The sequence below is a fragment of the Ciconia boyciana genome, chromosome 1 (assembly GCF_034638445.1).
Source record: "Ciconia boyciana chromosome 1, ASM3463844v1, whole genome shotgun sequence".
NCBI lineage: Eukaryota > Metazoa > Chordata > Aves > Ciconiiformes > Ciconiidae > Ciconia > Ciconia boyciana.
Window position 1 is genome coordinate 1,505,771 of NC_132934.1, and position 12,532 is coordinate 1,518,302.

The 12,532-nt window shown below is 68.0% G+C and overlaps 1 protein-coding gene and 1 non-coding gene across 2 annotated transcripts in view; both read right to left on the reverse strand.

Moving 5' to 3' along the window:
• FLNC (filamin C) overlaps positions 1-2,861 on the reverse strand; it is a 64,339-nt gene extending 61,478 nt beyond the window's left edge. The window contains 1 exon segment of the mRNA XM_072856559.1: positions 1,576-2,861. Coding sequence (XP_072712660.1) covers positions 1,576-1,912 — 337 coding nt within the window. The 5' untranslated portion in view covers positions 1,913-2,861.
• Positions 2,862-12,235: 9,374 nt separating this feature from the next.
• On the reverse strand, positions 12,236-12,307 carry TRNAP-AGG (transfer RNA proline (anticodon AGG)). The gene has a single exon. It is a non-coding gene; the product is annotated as a tRNA-Pro (tRNA).
• Positions 12,308-12,532: the final 225 nt, after the last annotated feature.

Here is a 12,532-nt window from a genome sequence, read left to right on the forward strand (position 1 = left end):
GCAAGGGGGGTTGTGTGCACAAGTGAGTGTGCAAGGGGGGGGTGCGACCCCCCCCCCCCGTGCAAGGCACGCGGGCTCCGCGCGGGGCTGGGCGTGCAAGGCCGGCGGGGAAGGGGGTGAGCGTGCAAGCGGGCGTGCAAGGGACGCGTGTGGCAGGGTGAGCGTGCAAGGCACGCGTGCAAGGGGGGGCACCCTGCAGCCGCCGGGATGGCGGGGGGGTGGCGGGGCCTCGTGCGAGGGGCGTGCGAGGGGCGAGCGTGCGAGGGTGGGAGCGTGCGAGGGGGCGAGCGTGCGAGGGGGCGAGCGTGCCCCCGCGGTGTGAGCGCACTGGCACGCGGCCCCCGAGCCAAGAGTGAGCTCAGCGCAGCCACCGCCCCCTCGCACGCCGCGGCCTCGCACGGGGACCGGACCCCCAGCGGCCCCTTGCACGCTCGCACGCGCGACCCCCGCGCGGCCCCACGCCGAGCCCCTGACACGGGGGTCAGACCTCCGGTGCGGCTCTTGCACGCTCAGCCCCCACTCCCGTTCCGCCATTGCTCTTGCACGCTCGGCCCGTTCCCGCTCGGCCGTCGCTCCGATCCTTGCACACTCATCCCCGATTCCCATTCATCCACCAGCCCTGCTCTTGCACGCTCGTTGCTCCTTCCTTGTCCGCCACCCCCGCCCTTGCACACTCGTCCTCGGCCCTGTCCCTGCTTGTCCACCACTCCTCCCCTCGCACGCTCATCCCGAGCCCCGCTCCCACTCCTCCATCACCCCCGCCCTTGCACACTCATCGCTCACCCCCAATCCTCCATCACCTCCGCCCTCGCACACTCATCCCTTCCCACTCCACTGTCACCCCACCCTTGCACGCTCACTCCCCATTCTCACTTGCCCACCAGCCTTGCCCTTGCACACTCGTCCCAAGCCTCATCCCTGCTCCTCCATCACCTCCACCCTTGCACACTCATCCCTTCCCACTCCTCCCTCCCCCCTGCCCTTGCACACTCACTCCCCATTCTCATCTGTCCATCACCTCCACCCTCGCACACTCATCCCCCACTCCTCCATCACCCTGGCCCTTGCACGCTCACTCCCCATTCTCACTCGCCCATCACCCCCACCCTTGCACGCTCATCCCGAGCTTCATCCTCACTCCTCCATCACCTCCACCCTCGCACACTCACCCCCCATTCCTCCCTCACCCCTGCCCTTGCACACTCACTCCCCATTCTCATCTGTCCATCACCTCCACCCTCGCACACTCACCCCCCACTCCTCCATCACCCCTGCCCTTGCACGCTCACTCCCCCTTCTCACTCGCCCGTCACCCCCACCCTTGCACGCTCATCCCAAGCCTCACCCCCACTCCTCCACCACCTCCACCCTCGCACACTCATCCCTTCCCACTCCTCCGCCCTTGCACGCTCACTCCCCCTTCTCACTCGCCCGTCACCCCCACCCTTGCACGCTCATCCCGAGCCTCACCCCCACTCCTCCATCACCTCCACCCTCGCACGCTCACCCCCCACTCCTCCACCCCCCGCCCTCGCCCCCCTCCCCCTTGCACGCCCGCCGCTCCCCGTCGCTCACCGATGGACACCAGCTTGATGTGCTCCCGCTCCAGGAACTCCAGGGCCACCGAGACGTTCTCCAGCTTCATCTGGCGGAAGTTGGGGCGCGGGTGGTACTTGCGCCCCATCTTCTTCTGGCTGAGGACCTCCAGGAGGGCGATGAGGCGCAGGCCGTCGCTCAGGTCCCGCTGCAGGTCCCCGATGCGCTTGTGGACGCACTTGAGGTGCTCGTTGCACCAGCGGGTGAAGGTGTTCTGCTGGATCTTCTTCCAGGGAGCGTCCTCCGCCAGGTCCTTCTCGGTGGCCGGTAGCTCCTCCGGTTCCTCGCCCGGTTGCGTCTCGTAGGTGGAATTCATGGTGGTGGTGGTGGTGGTGGTGGTGGTGGTGGTGGGTGCTGGTGGTGGTGGGTTCCTGCTAGAGGGGGCTGTAGACCAGGCTGGGGGTCGGTGTCCTGGGTTGGGGTGCTGGGTCACCCCTGGTGTCCTCAATAAGGGCCCTGAGTGGGTGTTGGGGGTCCTGGGTGGGGGCCCTGGGTGGGTGGTGGGGGTCCTGGGTGGGTGTTGGGGGTCCTGGGTGGGGGCCCTGGGTGGGTGTTGGGGGTCCTGGGTGGGGGTCCCAAGTCAGTCCCGGTGTCCTGAAGGTGTCCCGGGTGGGGGTCCTGGGTGGCTGTTGGGGTCCCGGGCGGGGGTCCTGGGTCAATGTGGGTGCCCGGGGTGGGGTCCCGGTTCCCGGTGACAATGCCGGTGCTGGGGGACGGTGTCCTGGGTCAGTCCCGGTGTCCCGGGTGGGGGTCCCGGCTCGGTCCCGGTGTCCGGTACAGTGTCCTGGTTCCCGGCGTCAGCCCCGGTGCCGGGGGCTGGTGTCCTGGATCAATCCCGGCGCAAGTTCCCGGTGCCGGTTCGCGGTTCCCGGTGCCGGTTCCCGGGGTCGGTTCCCGGTTCCCGGTGGGCAGCGGGGTCCGGGTCGGTTCCCGGTGCCGGTTCCTGGTGCCGTTCCCGGAGCGGAGCCGCGGTTCCCGGCGGGGCAGCGGGGTCCGGGCGGGCTCCCGGTGCCGGTCCCCGGTTCCCGGTGCTGTTCCCGGGGTCGGTTCCCGGCGGGGCAGCGGGGTCCGGGCGGGCTCCCGGTGCCGGTTCCCGGTTCCCGGTGCCTTTCCCGGAGCGGAGCAGCGGTTCCCGGCGGGCAGCGGGGTCCGGGCGGGCTCCCGAGGTCGGTTCCCGAGGTCGGTTCCCGGTTCCCGGGGCGGAGCGGGCTCCGGAGCGGGCTCCGGGGGGTTCCCGGTGCCGGGGGCGGCGGGCGGCGAGTGGCGGCTCCGGGGGCGGCGGCGGCTTTAAGCGCTGCCCCGGCCCGGCCCGGCCCGCCCCGCCACGGCCCCGCTGTCACGGGTGGGCCGGGCCGGGGGGGGGCCCTGACCGCAGCCGCTATTTATAGCCCCGACGGCGCGGCCACCGCGCCCCGGCACCCCCGAAACCCCGGCACCGGCACCCCACGCCCCCCCCCAGACCCCCGAAACGCCGGCACCCCCAAATCCCGGCACCCCGGAGCCCCCGCACCCCGGCACCGGCACCCCACGCCCCCCAGACCCCCGAAACCCCGGCTCCCCAAAACACCGGCCCCCCCAAAACCCCGGCACCCCGGCGCCTCCAAACCTCGGCCCCCCCGAAAGCTCAGCACCGCAAAAACCCCGGCACCCCAAAACCCCAGCACCCCAGCACCCCGACACCCCCGCACCCCAATACCCGGCACCCCAGCACCCCAACCCCTCAGCACCCCGGCAGCCCAATACACCCGGCACCATTGGCACCCAAAACCCCCCAAAGACCCTCAGGAAACGCGGGACCCCCCTCAGGACCCCCACTCAGGACCCCCCTCAGGACCCCCCACTCAGACCCCCAAAAACCCTCACATAACCCCCCCTCCCCAGGACCACAACCGAGACCCCCACGCCCCCCAGGACCCCCAAACATCCCCATCAGCCCCCCGCCTTGGGACCCCCACCCAGGGCCCCCCCTTGCCGGGTGAGCACCCCACTGGTGCTCACCCACCCTCGGCCGTGCCTCAGTTTCCCCACAGGGCTGGCACATGGCGGGGGGGGCGGGGGCCTTCACGATGGGGGGCCCCTGTGAGCCCCTGGACCCCCCGCTTCCCCCAACATCGCCGGTGCCCCCCCCCCCCCGGGGGGTCCTGTTCAACACCCTTGGGCCCAGGCTGGGTGCTGGGGGGAGGGGGGGGACACACACACTTGGGTGCTGGGTGCTCCGGACCTGGGTCCTTTGGGTGGGGGGGTTGGTTTTTTTTTGGGGGGGGGGTATCAGGTTCCCCCGGTTCCGGTGTCCGGCCACCGGTGTCACCACGTCACCGCTGGCCACCCGCCCTGGAAGCTTCCAGTGGGTGGGTGGGGGGCACCCAGAGGCCTGGGACCCATGGGGGGGGGGGGACAGGGGTGCAGGAGGCCAGGGTTCCTCTCCCACCGCCCTGTGACTCAGTTCCCCCCCCCCCCCCACGGCGAGGAGTTCCCTGGGTGGGTGCCGCTGGCTGGGGGGGGGGGGTGGGGGTGCACCCCAGGGTGACAGCGGGTGGCGGGGGGGACACAGACGGTGGCCCAAGCGCCTGCGCCAGCACCTAAAAATAACCCGGGGAGTCAGAGCCACGCACCCGGCACCCAAAATACCCCGGGGGGCAGGGGCACGTCCCGCTCGGGGAGGGGACGCTGGTGGCACGTGGGTGGCAGCGGGGTGCACCCATGGGTGCCACCCGCACCCCGGGGACCCTCGCACCGACGGCAGCCGCGTAGGGGTGGGATTTGGTTTATTGCTGGGGGAGGGGGGTCAGGGTGCTACAGAGGGGTCGGGGTGCTCCGGGGGAGTTCAGGGGGTCAGGGTGCTGTGGGGGGGTCAGGGTGCTCTGGGGGGGTCAGGGTGCTACAGGAGGGGGTCAGGGTGCTACAGAGGGTCAGGGTGCTCCAGGGGGGTCAGGGCGCTCCAGGGGGGTCAGGGTGCTCTGGGGGGTCAGGGCGCTCCAGGGGGGTCAGGGTGCTACAGAGGGGTCAGGGTGCTCCGGGAGGGTCAGGGCGCTCCAGGGGGTCAGGGTGCTCCGGGGGTCAGGGTGCTCCGGGGAGGTCAAGGTGCTCCAGGGGGTCAGGGTGCTCCAGGGGGTCAGGGTGCTCCAGGGGGGTCAGGGTGCTCCAGGGGGTCAGGGTGCTCCAGGGGGGTCAGGGTGCTCCGGGGGTCAGGGTGCTCCAGGGGGTCAGGGTGCTCCGGGGGGCTCAGGGTGCTCCGGGGGGTCAGGGTGCCCGCTGGGTCTCAGCTCTGCCTCAGGCGGGGGTAGAGGAAGATGATGGCAGAGGCCACGAGGAAGAGGACGAAGGGCTTGAGCCCACCCGTGGTCTCCTGGGGAGGGACGGGAGTCAGGGCCACCCCCACTGCGGTGGCACCCCAGCCCCCCGCCCCCCCACCTGGCTCTGGGTCCTCTCCTCGCACCAGGGCTGGGCGTCCTCGGCGTCCTCGGGGTCCCCAGGGTGGGGGGACACCAGGGGGGGACCCTCCGTGTCCCCCGGCCCCTCGGGGCACCTGCGGGAGATGGTGGTGCCGGGGGCCGCCGGCGGCGGGGGGACACGGACGGGGGACATGGCCAGGGGGACAGTGGGGACACCAGGGACATGGCCGTGGGGACAGTGGGGACACTGGGGACATGGCCAGGGGGACAGTGGGGACATTGGGGACATGGCCAGGGGGACATGGCCATGGGGACAAGGGGGACATGGCTGGGGGCACGGGGGACTTGGCCAGGGGCACCGGCAAGGTGGCCAGGGGGACAGGGGACATGGGGACAGGGGACATGGGGACAGGGGGACGTGTCTATGGGGACAAGGGGGACATGGCTAGGGGCACATGGCTGTGGGGACAAGGGGACAAGGCCATGGGGACAGAGGGACATGGCCAGGGGGTACAGGGGACATGGCTGGGGGACACGGAAGATATGGACAAGGGGACACTGGGGACACGGCCATGGGGACGGGGCGGGACATGGGTCAGGGGACACGGGGGACATGGCCATGGGGACAGGGGGCACACGGGCCATGGGGACAGGGGGGACGTGGCCACGGGGACAGGAGGGACGTGGCCATGGGGCCAGTGGGGACGTGCCCACGGGGACAGGAGGGACGTGGCCATGGGGACAGGAGGGACGTGGCCACGGGGACAGGGGGGACGTGGCCACGGGGACAGGAGGGACGTGGCCATGGGGACAGGGGGGACGTGGCCACGGGGACAGGAGGGACGTGGCCATGGGGACAGGGGGGACGTGGCCACGGGGACAGGAGGGACGTGGCGGGGACATGTATGGGGCCACATCCAGGAGGGCACCAGGGTGGGGACACGGACGCCCCGTGGGGTCGCGGGGGGCTCTGGGCAGGGGCTGCCGTGGGTGCCGCGGGTGCCGTGGGGCAGTACCGGTGGCAGGGGGTGGCCCGGAGGTGCCGGCAGAGGCGGTGGTGGCAGCGCCGCAGCGCCCGGTGCTCCTCGCCCAGCGCCTCCTGCTGCGCCCGCAGCCTGGCCAGCTCCTCTGCGCCCCACCCACGCCTCAGCCCCACGGCACCGCGCCCCACGGCACCGCGCCCCACGGCATCGGCCCCTGCCACCGCCACCACCCCCTGTGCCGCAACGTCACCCTACCAAAGCACGGCCGCCATCCCGCCACACCACGGCCACCAACCCGCCATGCAATGCCCACCATCCCACCACCCCGTGGCCACCAACGCAGCATGCCATGGCCACCACCGTGCCACGCCATGGCCACCACCACCCCATGGCCACCAACCCACCATCCCATGGCCACCACCCCACCACACCGTGCCCACCACCCTGCCACGCCATGGCCACCACCATGCCATGGCCACCACCCCACCACACCTTGCCCACCACCCCCCCATGCTATGGCCACCATCCCACCATCCCGTGGCCACCAGCCTACCGTGCCATACCAACCATCTCACCACACCATGCCCACCAACGCACCGCGCCATCGCCACCACCACACCATGGCCACCACTCTGCCACACCGTGACCACCACCACACCATGGCCCCCACCACACCACGCCATGGCCACCATCTCACCATGCCGTGGCCACCATCCCACCAGGCCATCACCACCACCATGCCACGGCCACCATCTCACCACGCCGTGGCCACCATCCCACCACGCCGTGGCCACCACCACACCACGCCATCACCACCGCCACACCATGGCCACCATCCCACCACGCCGTGGCCACCATCTCACCACGCCGTGGCCACCACCACACCACGCCATCACCACCGCCACACCATGGCCACCATCCCACCACGCCGTGGCCACCATTCCACCACGCCGTGGCCACCACCACACCACGCCATCACCACCGCCACACCATGGCCACCATCCCACCACGCCGTGGCCACCACCACACCACGCCATCACCACCGCCACACCATGGCCACCATCCCACCACGCCGTGGCCACCATCTCACCACGCCGTGGCCACCACCACACCACGCCATCACCACCGCCACACCATGGCCACCATCCCACCACGCCGTGGCCACCACCACACCACGCCATCACCACCACCATGCCACGGCCACCATCCCACCACGCCGTGGCCACCATCTCACCACGCCGTGGCCACCACCACACCACGCCATCACCACCGCCACACCACGGCCACCACCACGCCACGGCCACCATCCCACCGCTCCGCGGCCACCTCCCTGCCATACCCCGCTACCTCGCAGCCGTGCCACCTCGGCGGTGGCACCCCGGCGCCGCAGCTCTGCCCGCAGCTCGGCCACCTCCTGCCGCAGCCGGGCCGCCTCGGCGGCCTGCTGCCCGCCCGCCGCCTGCACCGCCGCCCGCTCCGCCTGCGCCCGCGCCAGCGCCCGCTCCAGCTGCCCCAGCTCCGCTGCCTGCCCTGCCTGCAGCGCGCCCAGCTCGGCCTGCAGCACCCGCAGCTCCCCTGCGAGAGGGCGGCAGCTCGGGGTGCCCGTCACCCGTGGGTGCCCGTCGCCCGTGGGTGCCCACCCCTGGGTGGCCGTCGCCCGTGGGTGGCCATCGCCCAGGGGTGCCCGTCGCCCGTGGGTGCCCACCCTCATGGATGCCCACCACCCATGGGTGCCCAGCCCTGGGGGTGCCCATCGCCCGTGGGTGCCCGTCTCCCGTGGATGCCCACCACCCGTGGGTGCCCACCCTGGGGGTGCCTGTCACCCGTGGGTGCCCGTCGCCTGTTGGGTGCCCACCCCTGGGTGCCCGTCGCCCGTGGGTGCCCACCCTCATGGATGCCCACCACCCATGGGTGCCCAGCCCTGGGGGTGCCCATCGCCCGTGGGCGCCCGTCTCCCGTGGGTGCCCAACCCTGGGTGCCCGTCGCCTGTGGGTGCCCAACCCCATGGATGCCCACCACCCATGGGTGCCCAGCCCTGGGGGTGCCCGTCGCCCGTGGGTGCCCACCCTCATGGATGCCCACCACCCATGGGTGCCCACCCTGGGAGTGCCCGTCACCCGTGGGTGCCCGTCGCCCGTGGGTGCCCAACCCCATGGGTGCCCACCACCCATGGGTGCCCACCCTGGGAGTGCCCGTCACCCGTGGGTGCCCGTCGCCCGTTGGGTGCCCAACCCCATGGATGCCCACCACCCGTGGGTGCCCAGCCCTGGGGGTGCCCGTCGCCCGTGGGTGCCCACACCTGGGTGCCCGTCGCCCGTGGGTGCCCACCCTCATGGATGCCCACCACCCATGGGTGCCCACCCTGGGGGTGCCCATCGCCCGTGGGTGCCCGTCGCCCGTTGGGTGCCCAACCCCATGGGTGCCCACCACCCGTGGGTGCCCACCACCCGTGGGTGCCCACCCTGGGGTGCCCGGCCCCCCACTCACTGCCCACGGAGGGGGAGGCGCTGAGCTCCATGGCCCTGCCACCACGGGCCAGCCTGCGCCCGCGCCCGTCCCCCGGGTGACGGTCCCCAGGGGTGGCATCGCCGGCTGCCCCGGCAACCGCCCGCCCCCTTCCATGGGGGGCCCTGCCCCCCCCAGTGCCGCCGCCCCACAGCCCGCACCCCCAGCGCCCCTGGCCCCGCCCTGGGGCCCTCGCCCCAGCGTTCACTCTGGAGCCTACTGATGGGCACAGGCGGGGCCGGCGCCGCGGGGCCGGGGCAGCCGAGCCCCTGCGCCCCCCGTGTCCGCCCCGCGGGGGGGGGGGTGGGGGTGGGGGGTGTCCCCCTAAAGATGGGGGGGGATGGGCGCGGGGGGAGGGGCTCGCAGGGGGGAGGGGTGGGGGTCCCTGCGGCAGGGAGGGCTGTGCGGCGGGAGAGCGATGACCTCAGAGGGGACGCGGTGACGTCAGGCTGAGCACGGCATGGTACGGTACGGTGTGGGGCACGGCGGGGCTGTGGTATGGCACGGGCTGTGGTACCATACGGTACGGTACGGTAGGGGTATGGAATGGGGTATGGTATGGGGTATGGAATGGGGTATGGGGTATGGTATGGGGTATGGTATGGTATAGTATGGTATTATGGGGTATGGTATAGTATGGTATGGTATGGTATAGTATGGTATGGGGTATGGTATGTATGGTATGGTATGGGTATATTGTATAGTATAGGGTATGGTATGGTATAAGTATGGTATGGTGTATGGTATGGGGTATGGTATGGTATAGGGTATAGTATGGTATAATATGGTATGGGTATGGTATAAGTATAGTATGGTATAGGGTATGGTATGGTATAGGGTATGGTATGGGGTATAGTATGGTATAGGGTATAGGTATGGGCATGGTATAGTATGGTATAGGGTATGGTATGGGGTATGGTATAGGGTATGGTATGGTATGGGGTATGGTATAGGGTATGGTATGGTATGGGGTATGGTATGGTATAGGGTATGGGGTATGGTATGGGGTATGGTATGGTATAGGGTATGGTATGGGGTATGGTATAGGGTATGGTATGGTGTATGGTATGGGGTATGGTATGGTATAGGGTATGGTATGGTATGGGGTATGGTATGGGGTATGGTATGGTATAGGGTATGGTATGGTATAGGGTATGGGGTATGGTATGGGTATGGTATGGTATAGGGTATGGTATGGGGTATGGTATGGGGTATGGTATGGGGTATGGTATGGGGTATGGTATGGTATGGTATGGAGTATGGTATGGGGTATGGTATGGAGTATGGCATGGTGTATGGTATGGGGTATGGAGTATGGCATGGGGTATGGTATGGTACAGTATGGTATAGTGTATGGTATGGTATACAGTATGGTGTATGGTATGGTGCATGGTATATGGTATGGTACATGTTATGGTGTATGGTATGGTACCGTATGGTACGGTATATGGTATGGTATGGTACGGCATAGCATGGTATGGTTTATGGTGTGGTATGGTACGTGTGGTACAGTATAGTGTGGTATGGGATGGCATGGTATGGTACAGTATGGCACGGTACAGTACAGTATGGTACAGTATGGTATAGCATGGTACGGCATGGTACGGTATGGCATGGCATGGCATTGTACGGTACAGCACAGTATGGTACAGTATGGCATAGCGTGGTATGGTGTGGTACGGCATGGCATGGCATCATATGGTACAGTACAGTATGGTACAGCACTGTATGGTACAGCACAGTATGGTATAGCGTATAGCGTGGTACGGCATGGTATAGCACTGTATGGTACAGCACAGTATGGTATAGCGTGGTACGGCATGACCCAGCCCGGCACGGTGCAGTATGGTACGGCCTGGTACAGCATGGCCCAGGCCCATATGGTACCGTGGGACCCAGCCCAGCCAGGGCAGTACGGTACAGCATGGTATGGAACGGTACGGCACAGTATGGAATGGTACGGCATGGTATGGAACGGTACGGCATGGTATGGAATGGTACAGCACGGTATGGAATGGTACGGCACGGTATGGAATGGTACAGCATGGTATGGAACGGTACGGCACAGTATGGAACAGTATGGCACGGTATGGAATGGTACAGCATGGTATGGAATGGCACGGCACAGTATGGAACGGTACGGCACAGTATGGAACGGTACGGCACGATATGGAATGGTACGGCACGGTATGGAACGGTACGGCACGGTATGGAACAGTATGGCACAGTATGGAACAGTATGGCACGGTATGGAATGGCACAGCACGGTGAAACCCAGTCTGACCAGTACAGTCTGGCCCAGTATGGTACCATAGGGTATGGCACAGGGTGACCCCACCTGACCCAGCCCAGCCCAGTCCAGCCCAGTATGGCCCAGTCCAGTATGGTATGGTACAGCACAACCAGACCTGACCCGACTCAGTATGGCCCAGTATGGCCCAGTACAGCCCAGTACAGTATGGCCTGACCTGCTACGGTACAGTATGGCACTACTGGACCTGACCCAACCCAGTACGGCCCAGTACAGTACGGCCCAGTACAGCCCAGTGCAGTGCAGCACAGCACAGTACAGCCCAGTACATCCCAGTACGGCCCAGTACAGCACAGCACAGTATGGCCCAGTATGGCCCAGTGCAGCCCAGTGCATCCCAGTACATCCCAGTACAGTACATCACAGCACAGTACAGCCCAGTATGGCCCAGTACAGCCCAGTACAGCACAGCACAGTATGGCCCAGTATGGCCCAGTGCAGCCCAGCACAGCCCAGTACAACCAAGTACACTACAGTGCAGCCCAGTACAGCCCAGTATGGCCCAGTAAAGCCAAGTATAGTACGGCCCAGTACAGCCCAGCACAGTACAGCACAGTACGGCCCAGTGTGGCCCAGTGCAGCCCAGTACAGCCCAGTGCAGCCCAGTATGCCCCAGTACCAGCCAGTGCAGCCCAGTACAGCCCAGTACAGCCCAGTGCAGCCCAGTATGCCCCAGTACCGGCCAGTGCAGCCCAGTACAGCCCAGTGCAGCCCAGTATGCCCCAGTACCGGCCAGTGCAGCCCAGTACAGCCCAGTACAGCCCAGTGCAGCCCAGTATGCCCCAGTACCGGCCAGTGCAGCCCAGTACAGCCCAGTGCAGCCCAGTATGCCCCAGTACCGGCCAGTGCAGCCCAGTACAGCCCAGTACAGCCCAGTGCAGCCCAGTATGCCCCAGTACTGGCCAGTGCAGCCCAGTACAGCCCAGTACAGCCCAGTACAGTGCAGTGCAGCCCAGTACAGCCCAGTATGGCCCAGTACAGCCGGCCAGGGCAGGAACTGCAGAGCCCCCCCCCCCCCCCGCCCCGCACCCGCCTCTGGGGGCTCAGCCCAGCCCTGTCCCCTCCCTGTCCCCTCCCTGTCCCCGCCCCGGAGCCGGCCACAACCCCACGGGTGTCCCGGAACACACCCACGGGTGGGCACCGCCCCCCTGCCCACACCCCCCCAAGGACACAGGTACCCACGGAGGAGCACACCCACCCCCCACTCCCCCGAGCACCCACGAACACGTCCCCACGCGCACCCCACCCTGTCCGTGGGCACCCCACCCCGCGTGGGTCCCACCACCCCGCTCCAGCCGGCCTTTATATGCACCCCCAACCCTGGGGGGGGGTCCCGAGAGCCCTTAATCCCCCCCTAAGCGGCTTGTGCTCATCCTTCCTGCCCCCACGGGAGGCCCCACGGTCGCGGGGGGCAGGAAAAGGGGGGTCAGGGGGAAAAAAAAACCCTCGGGCTCGACCGGGATTTGAACCCGGGACCTCTCGCACCCTAAGCGAGAATCATACCCCTAGACCAACGAGCCGCCGGCAGCGCCGGCCCTGCCACGGGTCACGCGTGGGTGGCCGGGGGTGCTGGGACCGCGGGGTGCTGGGGGAGGAGGGGTACGGCGGGGGGTGCAGGGCCCCCAAAGTGCACCCCCCATGCACCCCTCTGCAGGGCACCCCCACGCACCCCCCCCCGTGGATCCCCCCGCAATGCGCCCCAAGCTGTGCACCCCCATCCACGCACCCCCAAAAATGCACCCCCA